Source organism: Chelonoidis abingdonii, chromosome 10, assembly GCF_003597395.2.
Source record: "Chelonoidis abingdonii isolate Lonesome George chromosome 10, CheloAbing_2.0, whole genome shotgun sequence".
Taxonomy (NCBI): Eukaryota; Metazoa; Chordata; order Testudines; family Testudinidae; genus Chelonoidis; species Chelonoidis abingdonii.
This window is the reverse complement of record NC_133778.1, coordinates 547,758-570,981: the sequence shown is the minus strand read 5'-3', so window position 1 is coordinate 570,981 and position 23,224 is coordinate 547,758. Positions and strand designations below refer to the sequence as shown.

Sequence of the window (23,224 nt, the reverse complement as noted above, 5' to 3'; positions counted from 1 at the left end):
TTGGGTGCCCGCCTGTATCCAAGGCGGGGCCCTACTGACTTTGCTGTGTCCCAGTCCGCTCCACAGAGACCGAACGCCCGGACAGTGGACCGCGGGCCCGAGGGACAGGACCCAGTGAGAACAGGACGAGGCCGGTGTGGCTCCCCTCCTCCACAGGGAGGGTTGAGCCCCAGCTTCCCTCGTCACAGCTCCTTTGTGAGTTTATTGTGCATAAATCATGCAAAAGTGTTAATGATGCCATGTACGTTGGCCAAACCCACAGTCTCTACGCAAAAGAATAAATGGACACAAATCAGATGTCAAGAATTATAACATTCAAAAACCAGTCGGAGAACACTTCAGCCTCCCTGGACACTCAATAACAGAGTTAAGTGGCAATTCTTCAACAAAAAAACTTCAAAAATAGACTCCAGTGAGAAACTGCAGAGCTGGAATTAATTTGCAAACTGGACGCTATCAAATTAGGCCTGAAAAAAGACCAGGAGTGGATGGGTCATTACAAAAACTAAATTTCCCCATGCTAATCTCCCCCTACTGTTACTCATCTTCTTGTCAGCTGTTCAAAATGGGCCACCCCGAAGAAAAGCACATTTACATGCAAGCTAAACAATGCCCTCAGGAGAGCAAGTGGAGAAAGATGAGTACTTAATTTCAAAAGGGGATAGACACTACATCCTGTGACACCCTATACCCCATACAACAACCTATACCCCATGCTAATTCCGTGATATGATTATGGTGTACTGTGTGCAAAGTATGACTTGTGAGCTAAGTTTCCTCTAGGCTGCGCAGGGGCTCAAGGCTGTGGCAGGAAGAGGCGCCTTTCCCAGCTGGCTCCAGCACAGAACTGCCCTGGACTTGACATGGCTGGGGGAGAGGTGCCCCTCCCCTAGCCCCAGAACAGACCTGCCGCAGCAGGGGGAGAGGCACCTCATCCCCCGCAAGCCCAGGTGCTGCTGTGGGGGAGGGAGGAGAAAGATGGGGGGAAATCCTCTCCCCCCCCCGCCATAGCCCCTGGGCAGCCTGCATTCCAAACCCCTCATCCCTGGCCCCATCCCAAGCCGGACCCTTCAACCTCCTCAGCACCCCAACCCTCTGCCCCACCCCAGAGCCCTCACCACTCCCCCACAACCCTCTGTCCCAACCCTGAGCCCCACTCCGAATCCCTCGACTCCACTGTCATCACATGAACTTTGTTATGCACACCAATATAGAGGTGATGTCACATGTCACTTCCATATTGGTGCACATAACAAAATTCATTGAGTACGTGTGGGAAAAATTAGAGGGAACATTGCTTGTGAGGTATTATTTGAAAACTCAACCTGTTGAAATGTGTGCAACACTGCACATGAAATTATGATTTTACTATATGTTTGTTACTCAAATATCCTATAATTCTGGGCAACACCCTCAGACCATCTTCACAAACCGAAAAGCATGCCAGCTTCGTGCTAAAAGGCAATTACCTGATTAATCGGAGATTCACCAGCAGGGAAGTTGTAAACAAGAAATTTACAACTCTCCTGATGGTTGGCAGCTCACATATACCATGGAACTACCTGACCCCATGACCCAGCAAAGACTTTTCCACTACAGAGGGTCAGCATATAAACAGGAGAGACAGTGACTGCCTCATCATCTCTCCTCCCCTCTCTCTACTCACAGCAGCACTTGAAAGACAACAGGAGCATCACTGAACTGGGGGCAGTAGTCATAGCTGGAAGGCTTTCCAGTTAGTATGGACTGCTGAGAGTTTTGGGGTGAGAGAAACCTTTTTGCTTTCAAATCTTATTTAGCTTAGTAAAGTTTAGGAATGAGCTTGCATGTTTATCTTTTTATTTCTTTTGTAACCAACTATAACTTATATGCCTTATTACTTAAAGCATATCTTTCTCTAGTTAATAAACTTGTTTAGTGTTTCTTCTAAACCAGGTTGTTTGACTGAAGTGTTTGGAAAGCCTCTGCTTGAGACAACAAGGCTGGCTGTGTATTTTCGTTACCCTTTGCTGGAATGACAAACTAATTTATAAGCTTGTACGGTCCAGTGGGATACTGAACAATACAAGATGTGCATTTCTGGGGGGTCAAGGCTGGGTCTGAGGTCACCCTACAAAAGTACACGGTCAGTAGAAGCTAGAGCAGGGATTGGCAAACTCAGGGACACAGCTTGCCAGGGTGCTTACCCTGGCGGGCCGGGCCAGATTATCTATCTGCTGCGTCAGCAGGTTCGGCGGACCGCAGCTCCCACTAGCCATGGTTTGCTGTCCCAGGCCAATGGGGGCGGCAGAAAGTGCTGAGGGATGTGCTGGCCACGGCTTCCCACCTCCCGCATTGCCCTGGGACGGCCAGGGGGAGCCACGGTCTGCCGCACCTGCCAACTTGCTTACCCTGGAGAGCCGCGTGCCAGAGGTTGCTGACCCCTGAGCTAGAGCATGACCTGGATGCTTGGCTGCTGGCGTCAGAACAGTGAGCTGCAGAACCATAGCATTTAAGGCACCCAAAGTTTACGGGGCAGGTGATGACAAAACTCCTTACTTATCTGGGTTGAATCTCAAAGTGTCAAAGACCCTCAAAGAAACAAATTATCTACGCATTGTGCAGTGCAGAATAAAGAAACCCTCCAAAAACATGCTAAAATATTTGTTAAATAGTGCTGATTTCTTCCGGGTCCTTCAAAGATCCATTTGTAATATAATTAATTTGTTTTATGGAAGATAACCCTAATCTTAGTTTTTCTACTCAACTTGCAAATCAATACTCTAACACAACTGCACAATGGAAACAAATATGCAGAAGCTGCTCAGAGCCCCAAGATCTACAGCTAAGACCAAAAAGGCATATCAGCCCTGATTTCTGCTACTTGCATCCACTTTTAATCTGCAAGATACCAAATAAGGCAAAACAAGATTTTTATAAAAAATAAAATTCACCCTGTGCAAAGGGGTCACACAAAGCCTATACATCACTTAAGGTGTCATTTGGAGAACTTTGGGTTTAAAGACTGCAGAGAGTGAATTCCAATAGCACAGTTTAAGTAAAAGTTTCAGTTCTGCTGCACACCTGCTATTTTATTGTAGCGTGGTTCCCTTCTCTCCCAATATCTCTATAAAGATAGCGCTAAGAAAATTCCTTCCATTCTATCCCAGGAGCTACATTAATTTACTTAAGTCTAGCACAATTTTTTTTTTTTTAAAGTAAACTTGTTCTACACTTATATTAGTCTGACTGAGAAAGTAGGCCAGTAAAGGAATGTTAGTCTGACTGAGAAAGTAGGCCAGTAAAGGAATGTAACAGGGAGGCAGAGAAGGAAGTGGACTAGAGTCAGGAATCCTCGATTCTAATTCCTGGATTCACCAATGACCTGCAATGTGACCTTGGGTTAGTCATTTTGTCTACATGACTCAGGGTATGTCTACACTTCGGGATTATTCCGATTTTACATAAACCAGTTTTGTAAAACAGATTTGTATAAAGGCGAGTGCATGCGGCCACACTAAGCACATTAATTCAGCGGTGCACGTCCATGTACCGAGGCTGGCGTTGATTTCCGGAGAGTTGCACTGCAGATAGTTATCCCATAGCTATCCCATAGTTCCTGCAGTCTCCCGCACCCATCGGAATTCTGGGTTGAGATCCCAATGCAAAAACAGTGTCGCGGGTGATTCTGGGTAAATGTCATCACTCAATCATTTCATACCCTTTTTCCCTGGATTGCCCTGGCAGACACCATAGCATGACAACCATGGAGCCCATTTTGCCTTGTCACTGTCACCGTATGTGTACTGGATGCTGTGACAGACGTGGTACTGCAGTGCTACACAGCAGCATTCATTTCCCTTTGCAGGGTAGCAGAGACGGTTACCAGCCCTATTGCACCATCTGCCATTGTAAATTGGCGATGAGATGACAGTTATCAGTCGTTTTGTACCATATGCTGCTGTCATGGGTGCTCCTGGCTGGCCTCGCTGAGGTCAGCTGGGGGCACATGGACAAAAATGGAATGACTCCCTGGGTCATTCCCTTCTTTATGTTTTGTCTAAAAATAGAGTCAGTCCTGCCTAGAATATGGGGCAAGTGTACTAAAGAACCAGAGAGCACAGCCACTCCGGGTCAGAGCCCCAGAGATCCCGCAGAAATGATGAGCTGCATGCCATTCTAGGGGGCACCTCTGCAACAATCCCACTCGTTGCTTCTCTCTGCCCCTAACTCTCCTGGACTACCATGGCAGTGTCCCCCCATTTGTGTGATGAAGTAATAAAGAATGCAGGAATAAGAAACACTGACTTTTTAGTGAGATAAAATGAGGGGGAGGAAGCCTCCAGCTGCTGTGATAGTCCAGGGAGTACAGAATCTTCTCTTTAGACACGAAAGGGAGGGGGGCTGATAGAGCTCAGCCTCCAGTTGCTATGATGAGGAAGGTTACCAGCCGTTTTGTACCATCTGCCGGGAATGACCAGGAGTCATTCCTATTTTTACCCAGGCGCCCCCAGCCGACCTCACCGAGGCCAGCCAGAAGCACTCATGGGCTGATGATGAAGACGGATATCAGTCATATTGTACCATCTGCTACCGGGAAGGGGATGCTGGTGTTCAGCGCTGCAGCACCCTGTCTACCAGCAGCATGCAGTAGACATAGGGTGACATTGCAAAAAGGCGAGAAACGTTTTTTTCCCCTTTTCTTTTGGGAGGGGAGGGGAAAGCATGTAAATTGATGACATATACCCTGAAACACCCGGGAAAATGTTTTTGACCCTTCAGGCATTGAGAGCTCAGCCAAGAATGCAAATGCCTTTCAGAGACTGCAGGGACTGTGGGATAGCTGGAGTCCTCAGTACTCCCTCCCTCACTCCCTCCCTGAGCGTCCATTTGATTCTTTGGCTTTCCGTTACGCTTGTCACACAGCACTGTGCTGTGGACTCTGTCTATCATAGCCTCGAGATTTTTTCAAATGCTTTGTCATTTCGTCTTCTGTAACGGAGCTCTGATAGAACAGATTTGTCTACCCATACAGCGATCAGATCCAGTATCTCCTGTACGGTCCATGTTGGAGTTCTTTTTCGATTTGGGACCGCATCGCCACCCATGCTGATCACAGCTCCACGCTGGGCAAACAGGAAATGAAATTCAAAAGTTCGTGGGGCTTTTCTTGTCTACCTGGCCAGTGCATCCCAGTTGAGACTGCTTTCCAGAGCGGTCACAATGGTGCACTGTGGGACACCGCCCGCAGGCCAATACCGTCAATTTGCGGCCACACTAACCCTAATCCGACATGGCAATACCGCTTTCAGCGCTACTCCTCTCATCGGGGAGGAGTACAGAAATCGGTTTAAAGAGCCCTTTATATCGATATAAAGGGCCTCGTTGTGTGGATGGGTGCAGGGTTAAATTGGTTTAACGCTGCTAAATTCGGTTTAAACGTGTAGTGTAGACCAGGCCTCAGTGTTTCCCATCTGCAAAATTAGGATAATAATACTTTCCTTTCTTTGTAAAGCACTTTGATATCTACAAATGAAAAAGTATGATGATGATGATATTACATACCTTCTCTTCCGCAGTTCAATGTTTGCAGCATCCATTTCATTCAAGAGATGGCCAGGAACCCGATATCTTGGATTTGCTTGTGCTGTGACCAAAGCAAGCTGGTTAGTTGGGATTTAGTTGTGTAAAGCCATACTGACATGCTTAGAGGTGGCTCAAGGCCAGGCCTCCCGATATGGTAATCTTTTAAAGTCTTTAATGATGAAAGTGGTGGCTTCTTTTACAATACAGCCTTAAGTTACAGGTAGATACGACATGCAAATTTTATTTCTGTTTATATTCCTGTTAAGTGTTACTTAATGATATACTAGGCATAACTGTTACAGTATAAACACTGTTGCTTGTATTTTCATTATAATAGTGAGTTAATTTGTCAGTTTGTGGAAGAGGCTGGAAAATCTTGGCATCTGGAGACCATTAGCTGCCTAATTTATCACTACCATTCACACCATCCCATTACATCTCCTGCTAACCCTTTCCTCCATTATGTAGTGGGAGGATTTTTCTATTCCTTCTAAACAGAAAATATATATAAAGAACTCCACTGCTGGGTTGTTGGGGTTTTTGTTTGTTAGTTTTAAGTAAAAATAATTTTGTGGCGGTAAGAAGAGTATGGCGAGTATTTTTCGTACCTTCAGATGGTCTTTTCAACTGGGATTTTCGATAAAACAGCATGTAGGCACTCTCTTTACCCTGAAATTGTTTCTCAATATCCTTCTCCTTAATGGGCTGGACTTTTGAATCATTCAAGTCAAACCAATGGGAACCAGAGGTGCTGTCCTTTAGCACTGTACATAGATTTTCTGAAGTCCACTGGACATCACTGTTCTGAGAAGGGCTTTGCAGAACTTGTCCTTGGCAATCTGACCCAAACTGGAGCTGATGGTACATCTCCTTTAGACTAACCTTATTATTATCAGGACTAAGTCGAAATATCTGAGAATGATTCTGCAAATACTAAAAAGGAAGAAAAAAGAAAAAACAGTAGTGTCATAATGAAGGAAACATCTATTAAAATATGCACAGCTGCATTTGCCACCTCGAAGCCTTCTTCGCATGGCTTGACCTCCCTGAAGTAACAACCATTTTTAGGTATCTCCAAAAAATCTGTTTCTGCCATGCTTCCTATAGTGATTCATCTTGATTTGTATAGAAAACCCCTTTTGTTGCTCCCCTCTCCCTCATGAGTCAATCCTTAGGCTGCAACTGCCTCAGGGCAGGAAACTTCCCTTCTTGTCTGTAAAGTGCCAGCCACACTGTAAGCATTACCACAAACAAAGAAAAAAAAAAATACGGCATCAAGAGTGAGATCAGACAAAAGTCATGAATTTTAAAGTTACTGGCCTAAATTCATTTGATACTCAACTTAACACCATAGAAGGACCCCAGTTTTCCAAAAGTGCTTTGTTCCTGCTTTCCGAAGAAGAATGTAGAAAGTGTCCCTCACCTATACAGAATACAGCTTGGTCTATTAGCACACTGTAGCTTTCACAGAATTTGAACCCTGGTCTCTCTCAGCTTTTGCCATAACCCCACTTACCTGACACTCCCCCCAAAAAGTCTACAATGAGACCTAGAGGGGAAAAAAAAACCTTCAGGAAATTAAAGTGAAATAATAAAGATAGGTTAGGGCCTGACAGCCCAAACAGGCTCCCAAAGTGAATACAGAAAACTAAGAACAACTACCTGGCAAAACAGACACAGTAAACACCTTTGATAAAGCAGAACTGCACATAAATGACCAAAGGACGGGTTGTTTCCTAAACTCCCAGAGTTTTCCTATTTAGTTTTTATTTACTGTATGTCAATTTGTTTTCTTCTTGTATATGCTTCTCAGCAAGTCTCTAGAATAAAACCCATGTTGCAAGATTTTTGTTGAACTAATATCATTCTTTAATTCAAGAGACCAAGTTTCAGTGGCCTACCTCTGGAGATGAACAGGATAGATAAGTAACATGGCATGGTGTTAAACAGCACTGATATCAAGTCCAGCAAACAGACAAATTGAAGTAGAATGTTGGGTGGGGAGTAGGGCAGCAGCGGGGAGAAGAAAGACGATAAACCAGAACAAGGATTTTCCATGGATGAAAATTAATACTTTATACCACTGTACCATACCAATCAGAGCTTATGGACTTTAAATTGGTCATTCATCCATAAGACTAGTGGTTTTGGCACAGACCAGGGCCTTTATATTTTAGGAGCATCCAGATGTCCCAATCTTGATTGTGAGAAGTGAAGTACAAATACACATAAAGACACTCCCTGCCCCAGACAGCTTACAATCCAAGCACTGTATATAGTAAATCTAAACCTCAGATAATGTAATTTCTGATCACTAACAAAAGCACATTCTTGAAGTATCAAATGAGTTGATTTCAGTGTATGTTCATATAGTCTCATTCAAATAAGCACACACACACACACTAATCAGAACATGTCAGACAGATCTGTTCACTGAATGTACTGACATCATGAAAATCCACACATGTGCATGCACATTATAATTGTTGATAACAGACATTCAATCAATCATGACAGAAGACATTGTGTATGTTCAGTATGCTTTTTTGCTCATAGGTTATTTCTCAGTTTACTTTCAATCTCAGCAAAGCAGCTACTCCTCTAAGACAGCTCTGTTTGAATTTCACAATTTAAACTATTTTTGAATTATTCAAAATGTGAAAATAGTTTTGCATTTCAGTGAAGCTTCCTTGGGAGTGCTCAGGACTGTAAGTTACCTTGTTACCTGATAGCTCAGAGAGAGAGAAAGAAAGAAAGAAACTTCTAGTGCTAAACTGGGTGTCAGCTCCCCGTCATTCTAATCTGTTAGCCATCAAAACAATCTCATCAGAAGCTCTGCCAGCCTTTACTTTGCCTTGCAGATTAACTTTTGGTGCACCCCAATCCTTGAGCCCCCTTAAACAGCATTCCCCTGTAGTATCCAGCTCCTGATACCGGACACTCACAGAAATTACCAATTTCGCTGTCTCCAAAGAGACAGGGTACATACCAGCCTGTTTAGTTCAGCTAAGGAGTTGCACTCTCTAATAAAACCAACAATAAGTGTATTAACAAACAACAGAGGTTCATGAATTCAAATGACTGTTCAGTAAGAATAATAAAAACAAAAGATAACATGCTTCTACATGACCAGAACTTAGCTCTAGCAAGTTAATCAAATCTAAAGCAGTTTCTCACCTGAAACCTTTTCTACAAAACTTGCTAGTTTTCAGTCTTAACCTGGATCCAGGTTTTTCATGAACCACTCCCCTCCGCCAGGGGTGTTCCTCACTGAAGTGCATAACAAAATGTCTTTTTTGCTTCTCCTTATATTTCCCCGAAATTCATAGTTTTGATGCCAGAAACAAGACAACTTCCCTATGGTTTTAGTTTCTGGTGTCTTTCCATGTTGATATCACATCCCAACCCTTGGCAACCTGACCTTCCTGTTGGACTTTCTCAAATGCAGCTTCCTTTGTGTTTAATTTACAATAGAGACAGCGCAGATAGGTGATTTCACACCCCTTTGTCTTGCAAAAAGCTGCTCATCAACCCTGCCAGGAACACAGATTCTAAATGTATTTTCAATACATGCATACGACTTCTTAAATAACATGCATACATATATATGGCAATACTTACAACCAGCTTTAATTTGATACCTCACACAACATCCTTTATAAATACTATGACAGCAAAGTGGTAGGTGTAGTGAATTTGTCTGATCTGACAAGAGTTACACAGAGTGATGACCCACCAATGGGCCTGTGTGTCACAACTCTTAAGAAGAAGAATTCAAAAGGTTAAAAATGAGTTCAAACTCAAAATTCAAATACAGCAGTTTCCTTTGCTATTGCAATGTAATTCTTGAGCTGGCAAGCCTGAGAATTTAACCAAAGTGATAATTTTTTGGGTGTGTTCAAAACTACCAATGAGTAGGATTCAGAATAAGAGTTTCATTACAATCATGACTACTGAGTTGCTAATTCAAGTGTACTGTATTTTTTAAATCATTAATATTTCTATATGTAGACACTTCTAAATACATTGCTATATGCATTTTCATTCATAAATCAGACTTACATTACAGATTGTCTGCTGGGAAAGGAGAGCCATTATTCCTGCTACTGTTCTTAACATTTGAAATTTTAGATTGTGAAGTGATTTGTTAGTAATAGGCTTAGCTAAAATTTAACTAATGTACCAATTAGAGTTTTACTGTTTTTGTTACCTTTCGTATTGGTCCATACTGTTTCCTGTATTTTTTGTTCCAGGACATTCCTTTTTTCTCCAATAGTTTTTGCCCTAACTGATCCACAGGAATTTGTTTGGATTCTTCCTAAAGGAACACAGTTAACAGACTTTGAAATGATGAAGTGGTGGGCAAAACCTCAAACATACCAACCAAGAAGTATGCAACAAACAGGAATGGTAATAAACTAATGGGCTTTGCTAACCTTTGCAATAGCTTGGGTAAACTACTTAAGGCTACTAATGGATTGGCCAAACAAGTATTCAGAGAGATCCAGTGGATGACTACTTTTATATTAAAAATCAACTTCACACTTTCAGTCTCATGCTCCCTGCTGAATTACTAGGCCAAGTTTAGATTCTTTTCACTTACCCCACCCCTCTTCCAGATCAGTAATTAACAGGGAGCAGTAAAGATCTGTTTACATACCATACCTCTGATATGATCCCTTTCAGGATTGTCAGTGGATTCTCCATTTCTTTGATATTTTCAGTATCTTTCTGAACCTTCTCTTCAGTCATCAGTTTGCTTTCCTCCTCCTGAAAAAGATCATTGATGGGATCCTTACTACAAGGCTATGGAAATAAATATTAGTAAATACTATTATTTCAAACAGAGACGTGTATTTTTCCTTTTGCTTTCTAGCACAGATTCTTTTCTTTTACAGAGTTATGGATACCCAAGTGTAACTGCAGCAGTTAAATGTGGAGAAAATGTCACTGAAGAAGTCATATCACACCACACACAATTACTCACCAACAGGATTGGCCACAGAGGCAGGCATTATATTGCTTGGCTGCTCCACTCCCCCCACCTCCTTTTTTAAAATAAACTTGGATGCTCAGAGACATCAAATACAGTTTCCAGGCTGGACAGCAAAACACTTTGGTATGCAAGGCTGGCCCCATTACTGTTGTCTATAGAAGGCTCCTGATCACTCAGTTACTGCCCCTCCTAATTTCCACCCTTCCCCTACTCTCATGATGCAGCCTGTCAGATGAGATGACAAATATTAGATTCAAAGACTGCCAGTGCTGACAAGGTTCAGTGAACAGAAATTCCATGAGCTTTTACAGTGTAACAAAATAATGTTTGAAGAGGACTATCAAAAGCTCTTACTATATAGGACACTGACTTCTATAGATGCTGAAGTAATTGGAAATTTTTGATATGGGCTGGCCAGCCTCACAGACAAAGCTGAAAGTTTAGCATTCTAAACATGGTAGGCCCCTTAGAGCCTAAATCCCTCTCTAAATCATACACTGTGACTTAACTCAGCAGGATAGCAAATAGACAACTAAATCTAGTCACAAGGTTTGACAGAGTTTCCAGTCTCTGATTAGAAGAAATCATTCCTTGACTGAATAAAGGGTCTCTTCACATGAAATGAGTGCATGACAAAGGCCATGAAGGACAGCGTGAGTGAATGCCTCACTAGACTATTTTTGTTGATAAAAGTGTACTTAATGCTTTAATACAGTCTACATTAATACGTCTCAAGGAATTGAAACTCGCCACGCAGGAGAACAGCCATACAAAATGAGTGTTCTAGACTTACTTGCAATTGCCAATTTCCTAATGCATCAACATCTTTGATATAAACATGGTAGTGTCCTCCATAGCAGCCACCTTTGTGTATGATAACAGAGAAGAGCTCATACATGTACTCCGAATCCTCCAAATGAGTCTAAAACAAGAGGATATTAATAAACCCTATAAGTCTTTTACACAACTACAAGGAGGATTTTATACTATGGATAAAATTTCAGGTGTTTTAGTGGGGAAAAAGAGCAATCAATGCAGTTCTCTGTTATCCACCACTATTCCAGAGTTAGAGATACATTTGAACCAAGCCAAAGATGCATGTAACTACTTCAGAAGTAAAATAATTTTCAGTAACAGTGGTCAACATAAAAGTATGTTTTATTCAAATACTGAAACATGCCAACTCGGCTGTCCCTGAAATTACTATTCATACTTAGTGAAGTATAGTTAGCAGCTCCATTAGCTAGTATTGTATTGAATATTTCAATTGAATGCTGTTAAAAACTTTTTGTTTGGAAACAAAAATGTTTATCATAAACAAGTTTACACCACTTACTCCTAGGCATAGTTGCAATTTTCTGGAAAGTTACAAGTAAACAGTTTAGGAGTTCTCAGTTAAAAGTGACTTCTTGAGAAATGATGGTGGGGGGTGGGTGTCTAATTTCACTAGCCCCTCTAAAAGGCTTTGTTAACTCTGGAAACTTTGCAGCGCTTAACAAAAAAAACAACTCTCCCATGTAGCTTAACTTTTACAAAAATTAAATAAAAGCAAAATAATATGCTCCTCCACCAAAGGTAATATTGAAAAATTCTTCCCCAACTGCCAATTTGTAGAACTTTAAAGACCAAAACCAAGTGATTAAGATTTTAGGAAAGCAGACTTTAAAATGTGTCTGCAGTAAGTATATTATTTACATAGTTTAAGGCAGGGGTAGGCAACCTACGGCACGCAAGCTGATTTTCAGTGGCGCTCACATTGCCTGGATCCTCACCACCATTCCTGGGGGCTCTGCATTTTAATTTAAATTTTAAATGAAGTTTCTTAAACATTTTAAAACCCTTATTTACTTTACATACAACAGTAATTTAGTTATATATTATAGACTTATAGAAAGAGACCTTCTAAAAATGTTAAAATGTATGATTGGCACATGAAACCTTAAAATAGAGTGAATAAATGAAGACTCGGCACAGCACTTCTGAAAGGTTGCCAACCTCTGGTTTAAGGACTAAAGTTAATTATGTAAAGGCTTTGTTTTGTTAACAACTATGTTTTGGTTATATGAATGTCTAATATGACTATTCATCTGTATAGATTTCTAAGAGAATGCATAAACTATAAGGGTGTGGCAATATACAACTGAGTTTCTATATAATGCTATTAGATAATACCAACCTAAAAACTAATGCAATGCAACAACTAACTTTCAGGTAATGAGGTTTTTGCCTGGAAATGTTCAAGCAAGTTTTATGCTATTACTGATTTTTCCCATTTGTCAGTACTACACAGAAAAGTTTCGTGTTCACACCACAAACACTAGAGTTTCCAATACTATTAAAAGAGATCTCTTTTGGAAGGAGAGATTGCAGACAGAGGAAAATCCATACAATTTCTCCTGCAAATAGCCTGTGACCTGACCAAAAAAGGTAAAATGAAATATGGCTCATCCTGGAGATAAATTTCCCACATATTCAGCCAGAAAACAAATTAAGACAAAATTATTCAAACCTGCTCGCAAAAAGGCCTGAGGTTAATCCGGATAGGGAACGTATAGCAGCTTGTTTCCTTGTATCGTTCACACTTCTCAAAATCAAAGTTAAACCTCAGGAGCGAGATAGTAAGAAAGGGAGGCAACTTACGTAGTTTAGCAGACTGTAAAATGAACAAAAAAGTTTTAAGTATGAGTTTATTACAGGAAAGAAGCAGCATGTCCTCCATTCTAAACAACTCTCTCAGGCTGTCAGAAGAAAAGTTCCCCAAAAGGTTTCAGTAGAAAGCAATCAGCCATTATGGATTTTGTAAGAGGATATCATTCATTAAAAGAGAAGATCCCAAAGGTAGTGACAGTGGAAAGCAAAAATTCAAGCAAACTATGTAAGGGAGAAGTCTGGATAGCACTTCAAAAGATGTATTTCACCACATTGCATATTATGTGAAATGGTTAAGTGTCATAGGACAGATGAACAGTTAGTGACCTAGTTCTAGAAAGTGCCAACACAATCACTAGTCAATTCTTTGACCCTTCCAAGAGAGACCCAAGTAATAAGCAGCAGATGCTATACCATCTTTTATTCAGACCCACTCCTTGACAAGTTGTCCAGTACTGCACTAGTCCAAATGTTTCTCCTTCCCTCTGACCGGTTATGAGGTCCATCAGAGAAAAACCTTTGACTCCTTCGGGGAGTTCAGACATACCAGTTTTGAGGGTCAAAGCACACAGACAGCCTAAACAGTTTACAGCCTGCTGAGATGAATGAAAGCAGTTTACCTTCTTTTAGAGGTGAATAATCTTGCCCTCTTCCCCACAGAGAAAGAAGTGCAATGCAGGATTTGCGGGTACAATTAACCGCACAGGATGTGAGGAAAGGAAGGTTTAAGGAGCTTAAGCTGGGGAGGCACACCTCCTGGACAGCACAGAGGAGTCCTTTAGGGGCTACCCTATGCAATATGCTAGGCAGTGGGGATTCAGGGTCATGGGTGACTGATCCACTGCTACATGGATCCACTAGTTATTTCCCATCTTATGCCCTCTGCAGACATTTACAGTCAGGTGATGTTGGGGTAAAATACCACCAATCATGATCTGATCCAAGATTCAAGAATGAGGTGATTCTTTGCTTGTCCAGCTCTTGTACAAGTGAAGTTACACTGATCTGCAAATTAAGCATACCTGACAAAAATAAAAAGACACCCTGATTTTTGGCATCAATGTTTGGACAAGATTGCTGGTTTGCACTTGCTGCTTACAGAGCAGCTCTCAGCCACCTCTAAAATTCTGTGAAAACGTAAGTATTTCCATTATAAAAACAAAAAACAAAAAAACAATGCTTTCCTATACAGAAAATATTTGAAACAATTACTAAATATATTCATGCAGATATGAATCTAGGTCAATATTTACCATTGTACATATACACCAGATGCAATATGCACTTCATATTTTTAGTATGTGAACACGACGACATCTGTTAACAAATTCAATTAATACTTAACTTGTAAGTTAGAGATATTTTGCAAAATACATCTACTGGCATATTACACATACATTTCAAACACAAAATTAATCTATTTCATATGTTCTATATTTTAAAAGTTAAAAGCAGCTTTCACATAGTGTACAAGATGCATTAAACATGTATGGTTCTCATCCTATAAGTGTAGCAAGTCAGCTTTTATAATAGTTAACCTGACTGCTCAACACAGGGAAACTTGAGATTGTTTTCCCTTTTATCAGTTCATTTCCTATTTCCCATTTCCTGATTCTGTGACAAAAAATTAAAAATTCTGGACACAACATTTTAAAATTCTGCAAATTTTATTTGACAAAATAGCACTACATAATTATGCCAGTTTCGATTTTGGTAATTTATTTCAAAATACCTGTCAGCAAGTATATCTGTAACAATAGAGACACACACAAAAATTCCCCTAGGAGCAGAGAGTTAAAGAAACCCTTATGACAACCCAGTTCCTGCTTTTCTGCATCCCCACCCCCAGCCCAGACACTCACCCCCTATCAGCCAGCTGCAGGTCCCCTCGGCACAGACATTGACAGACTCTACTTCCTAGAGCCTAGGGATCCAGAGGGAGAAACAGCCTGATGCTGGGTCCCGGGCTTGCACAGAATTTCTTGCACGCCGCCACCTCCGTCCTATATGGCAGCGTTTCCCAAACTTTTTTGGCCACGGAACACTTTTTAGCCGATTACAATACACTTATTATTTTGTAGTCATTTGGTTTTCAAATAAAAAAATTGTATTATTGATGCTCAAATATATTTTATAAAACAAAGCAAAAACACAAATTTAAAATAACTTGAACAATTTCTAACTGGAAAGCGCATATAAAGTAGTACAAAAATCAAGTGCAAGAGTCAAAATTAAAAACAGTTTTCTGCTTAAAAAACCCGTTTTTATATAAACACAAACACCAAATTAGATTTTTACTAGGAAAATCTATTTTATAAACATAAATACAGATTTGGATTTAATGGGATTGGTGTTTATGCGTTTTTCTATCGCAAATTCACTTAATATTAGGAATAATGCTGGAAAGTTGAATCCTCATGTCAGGAGCAGCATCAAGTCTATTTGGGGGAGGGACAGCTCAGTGGTTTGAGCATTGGCCTGCTAAACCAGGGTTGTGAGTTCAATCCTTAAGGGGGCCATTTAGGGATCTGGGGCAAAAATCTGTCTGGGGATTGGTCCTGCTTTGAGCTAGCATTTGGACTAGCTGACCTCTTGAGGTCCCTTCCAACCCAGATATTCTATTCCTATATTTGGTTTTTGTTGCAGTATAATATGAAAATCTCATCTCTCACAAATAAGTTGTAGCAAAAGGAAAGAACACTCGAACTGCACATTTAGCCACATTAGGGTACTCTTCTATTAGGCTGCTCCAAAAATTGTTCAGCAGAAGATCCTTAAACTTTGGTTTCAAATCAGAGTCAGAAATTAAGTCAATTAGGCTTTCATAATCACGTGCATTAAAGTCAATTGGTTTGGCTGTAATTAAAAACAGATGTTGAACCCAAGCATTATCAGTAGTTGAAGGAAAATATTCTAATAAAGAAGAGTCATGCAAGTGCTGTAAAATGGTGCGGGAAACTTCTTCATGGACTGTAGAATTTATTTCAGTCAGAAATTCATGTATTGTAGGGAAGCAGTCGAAATTATTCAGTTCTACAGAAGATGCCCAGAATTCTAGTTTCTTTTTTAACAATGAAATTTTATCCATTGTAGTAAAAATGGTCATATTCTTTCCTTGCAGCGACAGATTAATTTCATTTAATTTTGCAAAACTATCTGCAAGATATGCAAGTCTCATTAGCTCCCAGAATTTGTCAGAGAATCATTAAATTTTCATCCTGAATTATCTGAAGTAATGAATACCAGTAGTTCACTGCGAACCTCAAAAAGCCTCACAAGCACTTTTCCTCTGGATAGCCACCTCACTTCCATATGTAAAAGAAGCACTTTGTGCTGACTACCCATTTCCTCGCACAAAATTTTAAATAACCTGGACTGAAGTGGTCAAGATTTGACAAAATTGATACCTTATACTGCTTCATCGAGCACAATTTTCAGATATGCTGGTATTTTTTTTTTTTTAACTGCAAATGCTTGTCTGTGTAGAACACAATGGCTCTTAGTGCTTTCTGGTGCCACACTTATGATTTGCATTACAGCTCTCTTCATCTTCCCGATCATTGCACTGTCAGTCCATACATCAATACATTTTCTCCAACTAATTTCATGCTTTCTGATAAAATTGTTGATGCAGTTGAATATTTCTTCTCCAGTCATGTTGCTTTGCAGAGATTCACTTTGGATAACTCACTAGTACTAACAGATTTTTCGACAACAAAAGACTGCGATTGTTCATCCTCACTTTGAAGTGTCACAATATTTTGCTCGCTTATTTACGCCACAGTTGGAGTACCAGAAGAACTTGCTTTTCGTTTCAAAGTTCCTTCTTTTAGCCACAAATCCATGGTGATTAGGTTTAGCAACAATATTTAGAAATACTAATTTTTGCCAAAGTTTGTTTGTCACAAGTATTTATATTGTTTCGAGCGAAGCTAGTTTAGTTGTACTTATCGCACACACGGTAAAGAGCCACAGGTTTGAAAGTGTTGCGTGAATATGTTATATTCAACATGGCGTAAATAGAATGGTGTGTGCATACCGCTGCAGTTCACGCAGCCTTGAGTGGAAGTGGTACGACGTCACTAACTGAAACATGCTCGAAAGGGGTAGACGTTAACATGCTTGTATGCCACATTCAGTTTACACCATGATATTCAATACGAGAGCTATCAATACCCGGAAACAGCGTTTTATGCTAAACTACAGTAATTCAAAATGAGTTGTAAACCATGCTTCAAATACGCCAAATTTAAAATAAAAAAAAATTACAGACCCTTTTTTAAAAATTACGATTCTTTCACAGAACAACTTATTCACATCATGCAGAACACAGTCTGGGAAACGCTGCTATAGGGTATGCTGGGAACCCTCCAGTTCCCTCCCCTTTCTGCTGGCCTTGTCTTCTATTTGCGAGCAGGGCTCTGACAGGTCCAGCAGCCCCTAGTGTCAGTCAACATCTTTGCAGCCCATTTCTGTGGGAGGGAAAAGGAAACTGCAAGCATATTCATTTCTGCAAAATTCTGCACTGTGCAATGATGCAGAATACTCCCATATCAAAGGACAGAAATGTTGGAGGCTCAAAGAGGTTCAGCCAATACATTTACAACTATGTTACCCCCATGGAGGTGCAGACAGCCCCAGCACAGAATCAGGACCAGAAGAAGCATGAAAAGAGAAAAGCGTACTCCAGTTCCAAGATTAGAATAGTGTTCAAAAAGCAGCTTTATCGTTCAGAAGGTATGTCTATATGGGAAAACTTGGAAGTACATGGCAAAGGCATTTAACAACTGGTTTAATCTAATTCTGTAAAAAGTGCTAGGGAACACTCCCATTTGCCAGGGAAATTTTGGTAGCCTTTGAGGAGAGGATTTGTCAAACCCTGCCCAGAGCCATCAGTCATAACTAGAAATTAAATTCTTTCATAATCTACTTTTAAAAAAATTGTTTTCACCAGACAGTTGTGGCCTTCTGATCTACTCCAAGTTGTTTAGCTGCAGCTTGTCCTGTTCATTCTTGCCTCGAACCACAATGGGTGTTATTTTGAGATGAGCGAAGAGATCTGCTCTTCCACATTGAGGGCTGGTCTACACTACGGGGGAAAATCGATTTTAGATACGCAACTTCAGCTACGTGAATAACGTAGCGGAAGTCGAATATCTAAAATCGATTTACTCACCCGTCCTCACCGCACAGGATTGATGTCCGCGGCTCGCCATGTCGATTCCGGAACTCCGTTCGTGTTGGTGGAGTTCCGGAATCGATATAAGCACGCTCAGGGATCGATACATCGCGTATATCGATCCCCTAGCAATCGATTTTAACCCGCCGATACGGCGGGTAGTCTAGACGTGGCCTGACAGACTCATTCAGAAAAACCTTATAATTTGCTAAGCCAAAATGAACACTTGGATGCTAACTCAGACAAAGCTATTATGTGTTGAAGTGGTGCTGTAAATCACTGGAGGATTATTACTGATGATGAATTGATATTTTGTACTGCCCAAATCTTACCCCATCCATCCAGGACCTAGTAAGAAACTGCAACAATGTACATGTTAACACAAGACATAAAATATTTTACAAATTTTAACTATTTGCATACCAGAGGGGAAAAAAATGCAAGGTCTTTTCACATGTTCTCCACTTAAGGTGATGGCTACAAGTTCATATGTTAATCAATTTGGCAGAGAATGCCAAAGCCCTCCTTAATGTAAAGTACCAATGCCAATTTTCTCCAAATTCCCGAACTGCTGTCAAACTGGATGCTATGGACAAGGTAACCCATTACCTTTGCTGCTTCAACCAGTTTGTTGCACGTTTCACATCGGTACAAGTTATCATTTTCAAAATATTCCTCTTCCACATACATGTTCCACAGGGCCTCCTCCAAGCCAGATACATCCTTGACTGTCACCGTTAGATCTAAAAAATCCTCCTATACAACCGTACAGTAGAGAACAAAAGCCAATACGTTGTGTAAACGAGGCTAGATTTTGACATTTGGTATACTACAGCACATATGCATGCAGGCACAATAGCAGATTTGTTAAATATAAAGAAACACACTAATGCAAGTCATGCATCTGGATTAAAGAAATCTCTCATCACTATTTCAGCAATACTATTATTTGTAGGATTTAAAACAAAACAAAAGAACTGTTTAATTTCTCTGTCACAATTTAGTTTTGTAAGATGTCCTGGTTGTAAAAAAAAGAATAGAAAAAGTAAAAATAGATGGTAAAACATGAATGAAACAAATGGAGTTTCACTGTAGTAACATCATTACTTACATCTCTAATCATATCTACCATTGGCGATACACAGTAACTCAGATAGAAACTGCCATAGTGCTACTTTTTTCTTCTGATGACTCATGCCCTCACTATAGGTATAGCTTAGAACAGGCCTGCACAACATGCGGCCCGCGAGCAGCATGCTGCCCACGGACGCTCACTGTGCAGCCAGCAGCAGGATTCAAAAGGCTCTGAGCTGCCTGCAGTGGCGGGGAGCTCAGAGCTCTTTAAATCTCAGCCGTGGCCGGGATTCAAAAGGCTCTGGGCTGCCCGCAGCGGCGGGGAGCCCAGAGCCCTTTAAATCTCAGCCACCAGGACAGGCTTTAGGCCAATTCAACAAATTCCCCTGAATCAGCCCGCCCCTAAGAGGGCCCCATGCCCAAGCCCCAGTATGGGGTACCGGCAAAAGCCAGTGCGCTGTACCGGGGTGGCCCAGCTTCCCCAGGGGGCAATTTAAAAGGCCTGGGGCTCCCAGCAGGAGCTGGTGCCCCAGGCCCTTTAAATTGCCACCAGAGCACCACTGCTGGAGCCCTGGGGTAGGGCTGTGGGGCTCTGGGGGCTATTTAAAAAGTCCAGTGTTCCTATCACTTCTACCGCCCCGGCCCTTTAAATAGCCACCAGAGCCCCACCAATTCCCAGGGTTCCCGTGGCTTTTTAAAGGGCTGGGGCGGTAGAAGGGGAGCCCCAGGCCTTTTAAATACCCCCAGAGCCCTCGGGTAGCAGGGGGCTCTGAGGGTATTTAAAGGGCCAGGGCTCCAGCGGCCTCTGCCGCCCCGGTCCTTTAAATAGCCGCTGAAGCCACAATGCTTCCCCAGGGCTCCCTCAGCTATTTACAGGACTGGGGCGGTATAAGCAGGGGAGCCCTGGACTCTTTAAATAGCCCCCAGAGCCCTGGGGTGGAGGGGTGTCTCCAGCTGCCTCTGCTGCCCTGGTCCTTAAATAGCCCCTGGAGCCCCACCACTTCCCCGGGGCTCCCGCAGCTAATTACAGGGCTGGGACAGTGGAAGCAGGGGAGCCCCAGGTCCTTTAAATAGCCCCTGCGCCCTGGACTGCTGCTGTTACCCTGGTGGGGAAGGAAGGAATAGGGGGCACTCACCATACAGGATGGGCTGTACCCCTTGTACCTGCACCAGCTGCCTGCAGCCAACCCCTGCTGCACCAGCCCCGCACCTTCTGCCCTGCCTGCACCCGCTGCCCACAGCCAGCCCGTCTCCAGCCAGCCCCGCACCCCTTGCCTTGCCTCCAGCCCTGCACCAACCTGTCTCCAGCCAGCCCTGCTTGCACCCCCTTCCCTGTCTCACCAGCCCCTGCCGCACTGCCATACCCATGCTGCACCAGCCGCACCCCTCTGCCCTGTGTTCCAGCCAATCTCCTGCGCACCCGTTGCCTGAACAGCCACAGTCCCGCACTCCTTTTTCTCCAGCCCTTCCAAACCCATTGCACGAAACCCCTCTGTGCCCTGCGCTGAAGCCAGCCAGCCCAACCCAACCCCGTCTCCAGACTCCCCACACCCTTGCCCAGCCTGCAGCCACAACCTTTAATCCAGCCCCTCTCGCACCCCCTGCCAGCCGCCCCAAGTCCACTGTGGTGCCCTATGCAGTTGCCCAGAGATAGTACCCTGCACACCTGCCTTCAATGAGGTGAAGTCAGGGAAGCAGCTGAGAACCACACACATGTGCACGCCTAGCATATCCTCGGAAGTTGACGAGCTTATTTTTAGTTTAGGACCGCATCTTTTTAAAAAGAACTTTATGTAGGGTTAACATAGCTTCTTTATTTTCCCGGACATGTCAGGCTTTTTGGTTCTTAAATCGCTATTCCAGGATGAAAATATGATACACTATGGTAACCCTATTGTGTAGCAAAAAGTACTATGACTGTGGCAAACTTTTATAGAACTAGCTGCTATGAAATTGAAAGGCTTTTTTTTTTTACATTTTTTTTATTTTTTTACGTCATCCCTGCACGCGAGCCGCTGCTGAAAATATTTCGATTGCGGCCCCGCGACTTCCTAAAGCCAGCCCCATAAGTCCAGCCATAGGCCATGGATTCAAAGGGCTCTGGGCTGTCCGCCGCCGTGGGAGCTCTGAGCCCTTTTAAATCTCAGCCTGTCGCGGATTCAAAGTGCTCTGGCCTGCTTGCAGAGATTCCTGGGCCGCAGCGTGCTGAGATTTAAAGGGCTCAGGGCTCCCCGCCGCCACGGGCAGCCCAGAGCCCTTTGAATCCCGGCGGCGGCTCCAGTGGATAGCTGGGGCTGGGATTTAAAGGGCTCAGGCTCCCCTCAGCAGCAGGAGCTCTGGGCCCTTTAAATCCCTGCCCCAGCCCCGCAAAGCTCCGGGTTCCCCCAGCTGCCGGAGCCCCGGGCCCTTTAATTTGACCCTGAGGGCTCCTAGCCACCTCTTTACCTGGGAGCCTCTGGATGCCTTAAAATCAAGTATCATCTCCCCACCCCCAACCATCCTTTTTGGCCCACAGCTGTTTTGGTGGGGCAGCACTGGGGAAGGAGGGTGTGTTTCTGCAGGGCTGAGCAGTGCTGGGATGGGGTGTTTCTGCTGGGTTGGGAGGTCCTGGGTGGGGGTGGGATGTTTCCGCGGGGCTGGGGAGTTTCGGCCCTCAGTTGTTTTCTTTGGAGTAATGTGCCCCTCGCCGCTTTACGAGTTGTGCACGCCTGGCTTAGAAAATACCAGCCAAGACTCAGTATAAACAAATAAGCCTTGAATATTTTCCATGTGTTTAGAGGTCTGCAGAGTTCTAACCCACAAAAGCTACATAGTTCCAATAAATTGATCATTAGAACAGTCAAAATATTTAATTAACTTGGAATATTTTATGGGGTTAAGCAAGCATTTACACATACAGAAAATTTAACATCTTCAATAAACCGTAACCTGCTTAACAAGTTGCCAACAATCTATGTTATTAAACAGATACAAAGCTCTCCTAGGAATTTACCTGTCTCTCACTGACATTCTTGCACTCCTTACAAACAATCTGGTTAACAACAGTCCCATGGTACAACCGATTAATAAGGTCATGGCCAGAGGTCCCCACAAGGGAAGTTTCCAAAGCACTGAACAGAATCCGATTTAACTCTTGTACATCATGTTGTCTCATCTCCTGCAAGACAACATAGGACATATTTTTTAAAAAAAAGGGTTTATTAGTGCAGTCTCCTGCTTTTCATATTATGACTAAAGCATTTTCTAAAAGCAATAAAAAAAAGTTACATTAGAGACATAACAAAGGCCTTAAAAGGACGCAAGATACAACATGAGAGTTACCTACTCCCAAGAGAGGAATACTGTGCTAACTTAAAAGTTTGTTTTTCCCTCCACTTCTTTCCAGTCTTAATTTACTTCCATTATTTCTGCTACAAGCATACATAACATAGGCCAGGTCATACGCTCTATTCCCACAGAACTCAGTGGGACTATTCCCTTTCATAAAGTAAGCGCCTAATTATTTGAAGGACTTGGAGTCTTAAGTCAAAAAGCAAACAATATTGCTGCAAAAAATGAAAAACTACAGAAATATTTTAAAAATATATTTTATATCTGTAGAAACTCATTTTCTTGTTCTCCATAGGAAATGGTCAGTGGAGATATACCTATCTCATAGAACTGGAAGGGACCCTGAACGGTCATTGAGTCCAACCCCCTGCCTTGACTAGCAGGACCAAGTACTGATTTTGCCGCAGATCCCTAAGTGGCCCCCTCAAGGA

General features: G+C 42.4%; 1 protein-coding gene across 8 annotated transcripts in view; it reads right to left on the bottom strand.

Moving 5' to 3' along the window:
- LOC116819471 (ubiquitin carboxyl-terminal hydrolase 40) overlaps positions 1-22,656 on the bottom strand; it is a 73,940-nt gene extending 51,284 nt beyond the window's left edge. For 4 of the 8 annotated variants that reach the window (XR_012656607.1, XR_004372417.2, XM_032771220.2 and 1 more), the window contains exons 1-8: positions 22,456-22,656; positions 18,999-19,145; positions 13,071-13,214; positions 11,355-11,483; positions 10,231-10,335; positions 9,776-9,883; positions 6,174-6,498; positions 5,545-5,626 (exon numbers count right to left, since the gene is read on the bottom strand). Coding sequence is in view for 6 of the 8 variants with exons in the window: in XM_032771220.2 (XP_032627111.2) it covers positions 5,545-5,626; positions 6,174-6,498; positions 9,776-9,883; positions 10,231-10,335; positions 11,355-11,483; positions 13,071-13,214; positions 18,999-19,145; positions 22,456-22,641 (1,226 nt within the window). In the remaining 2 variants the exon portion in view is untranslated. Of the gene's footprint in view, positions 1-5,544; positions 5,627-6,173; positions 6,499-8,742; positions 8,836-9,775; positions 9,884-10,225; positions 10,336-11,354; positions 11,484-13,070; positions 13,215-18,998; positions 19,146-22,455 lie in introns of those variants that run through there. The other 4 variants (XM_032771221.2, XM_032771222.2, XM_032771224.2 and 1 more) reach the window with 4 other exon arrangements.
- Between the last annotated feature and the right edge of the window lie 568 nt (positions 22,657-23,224).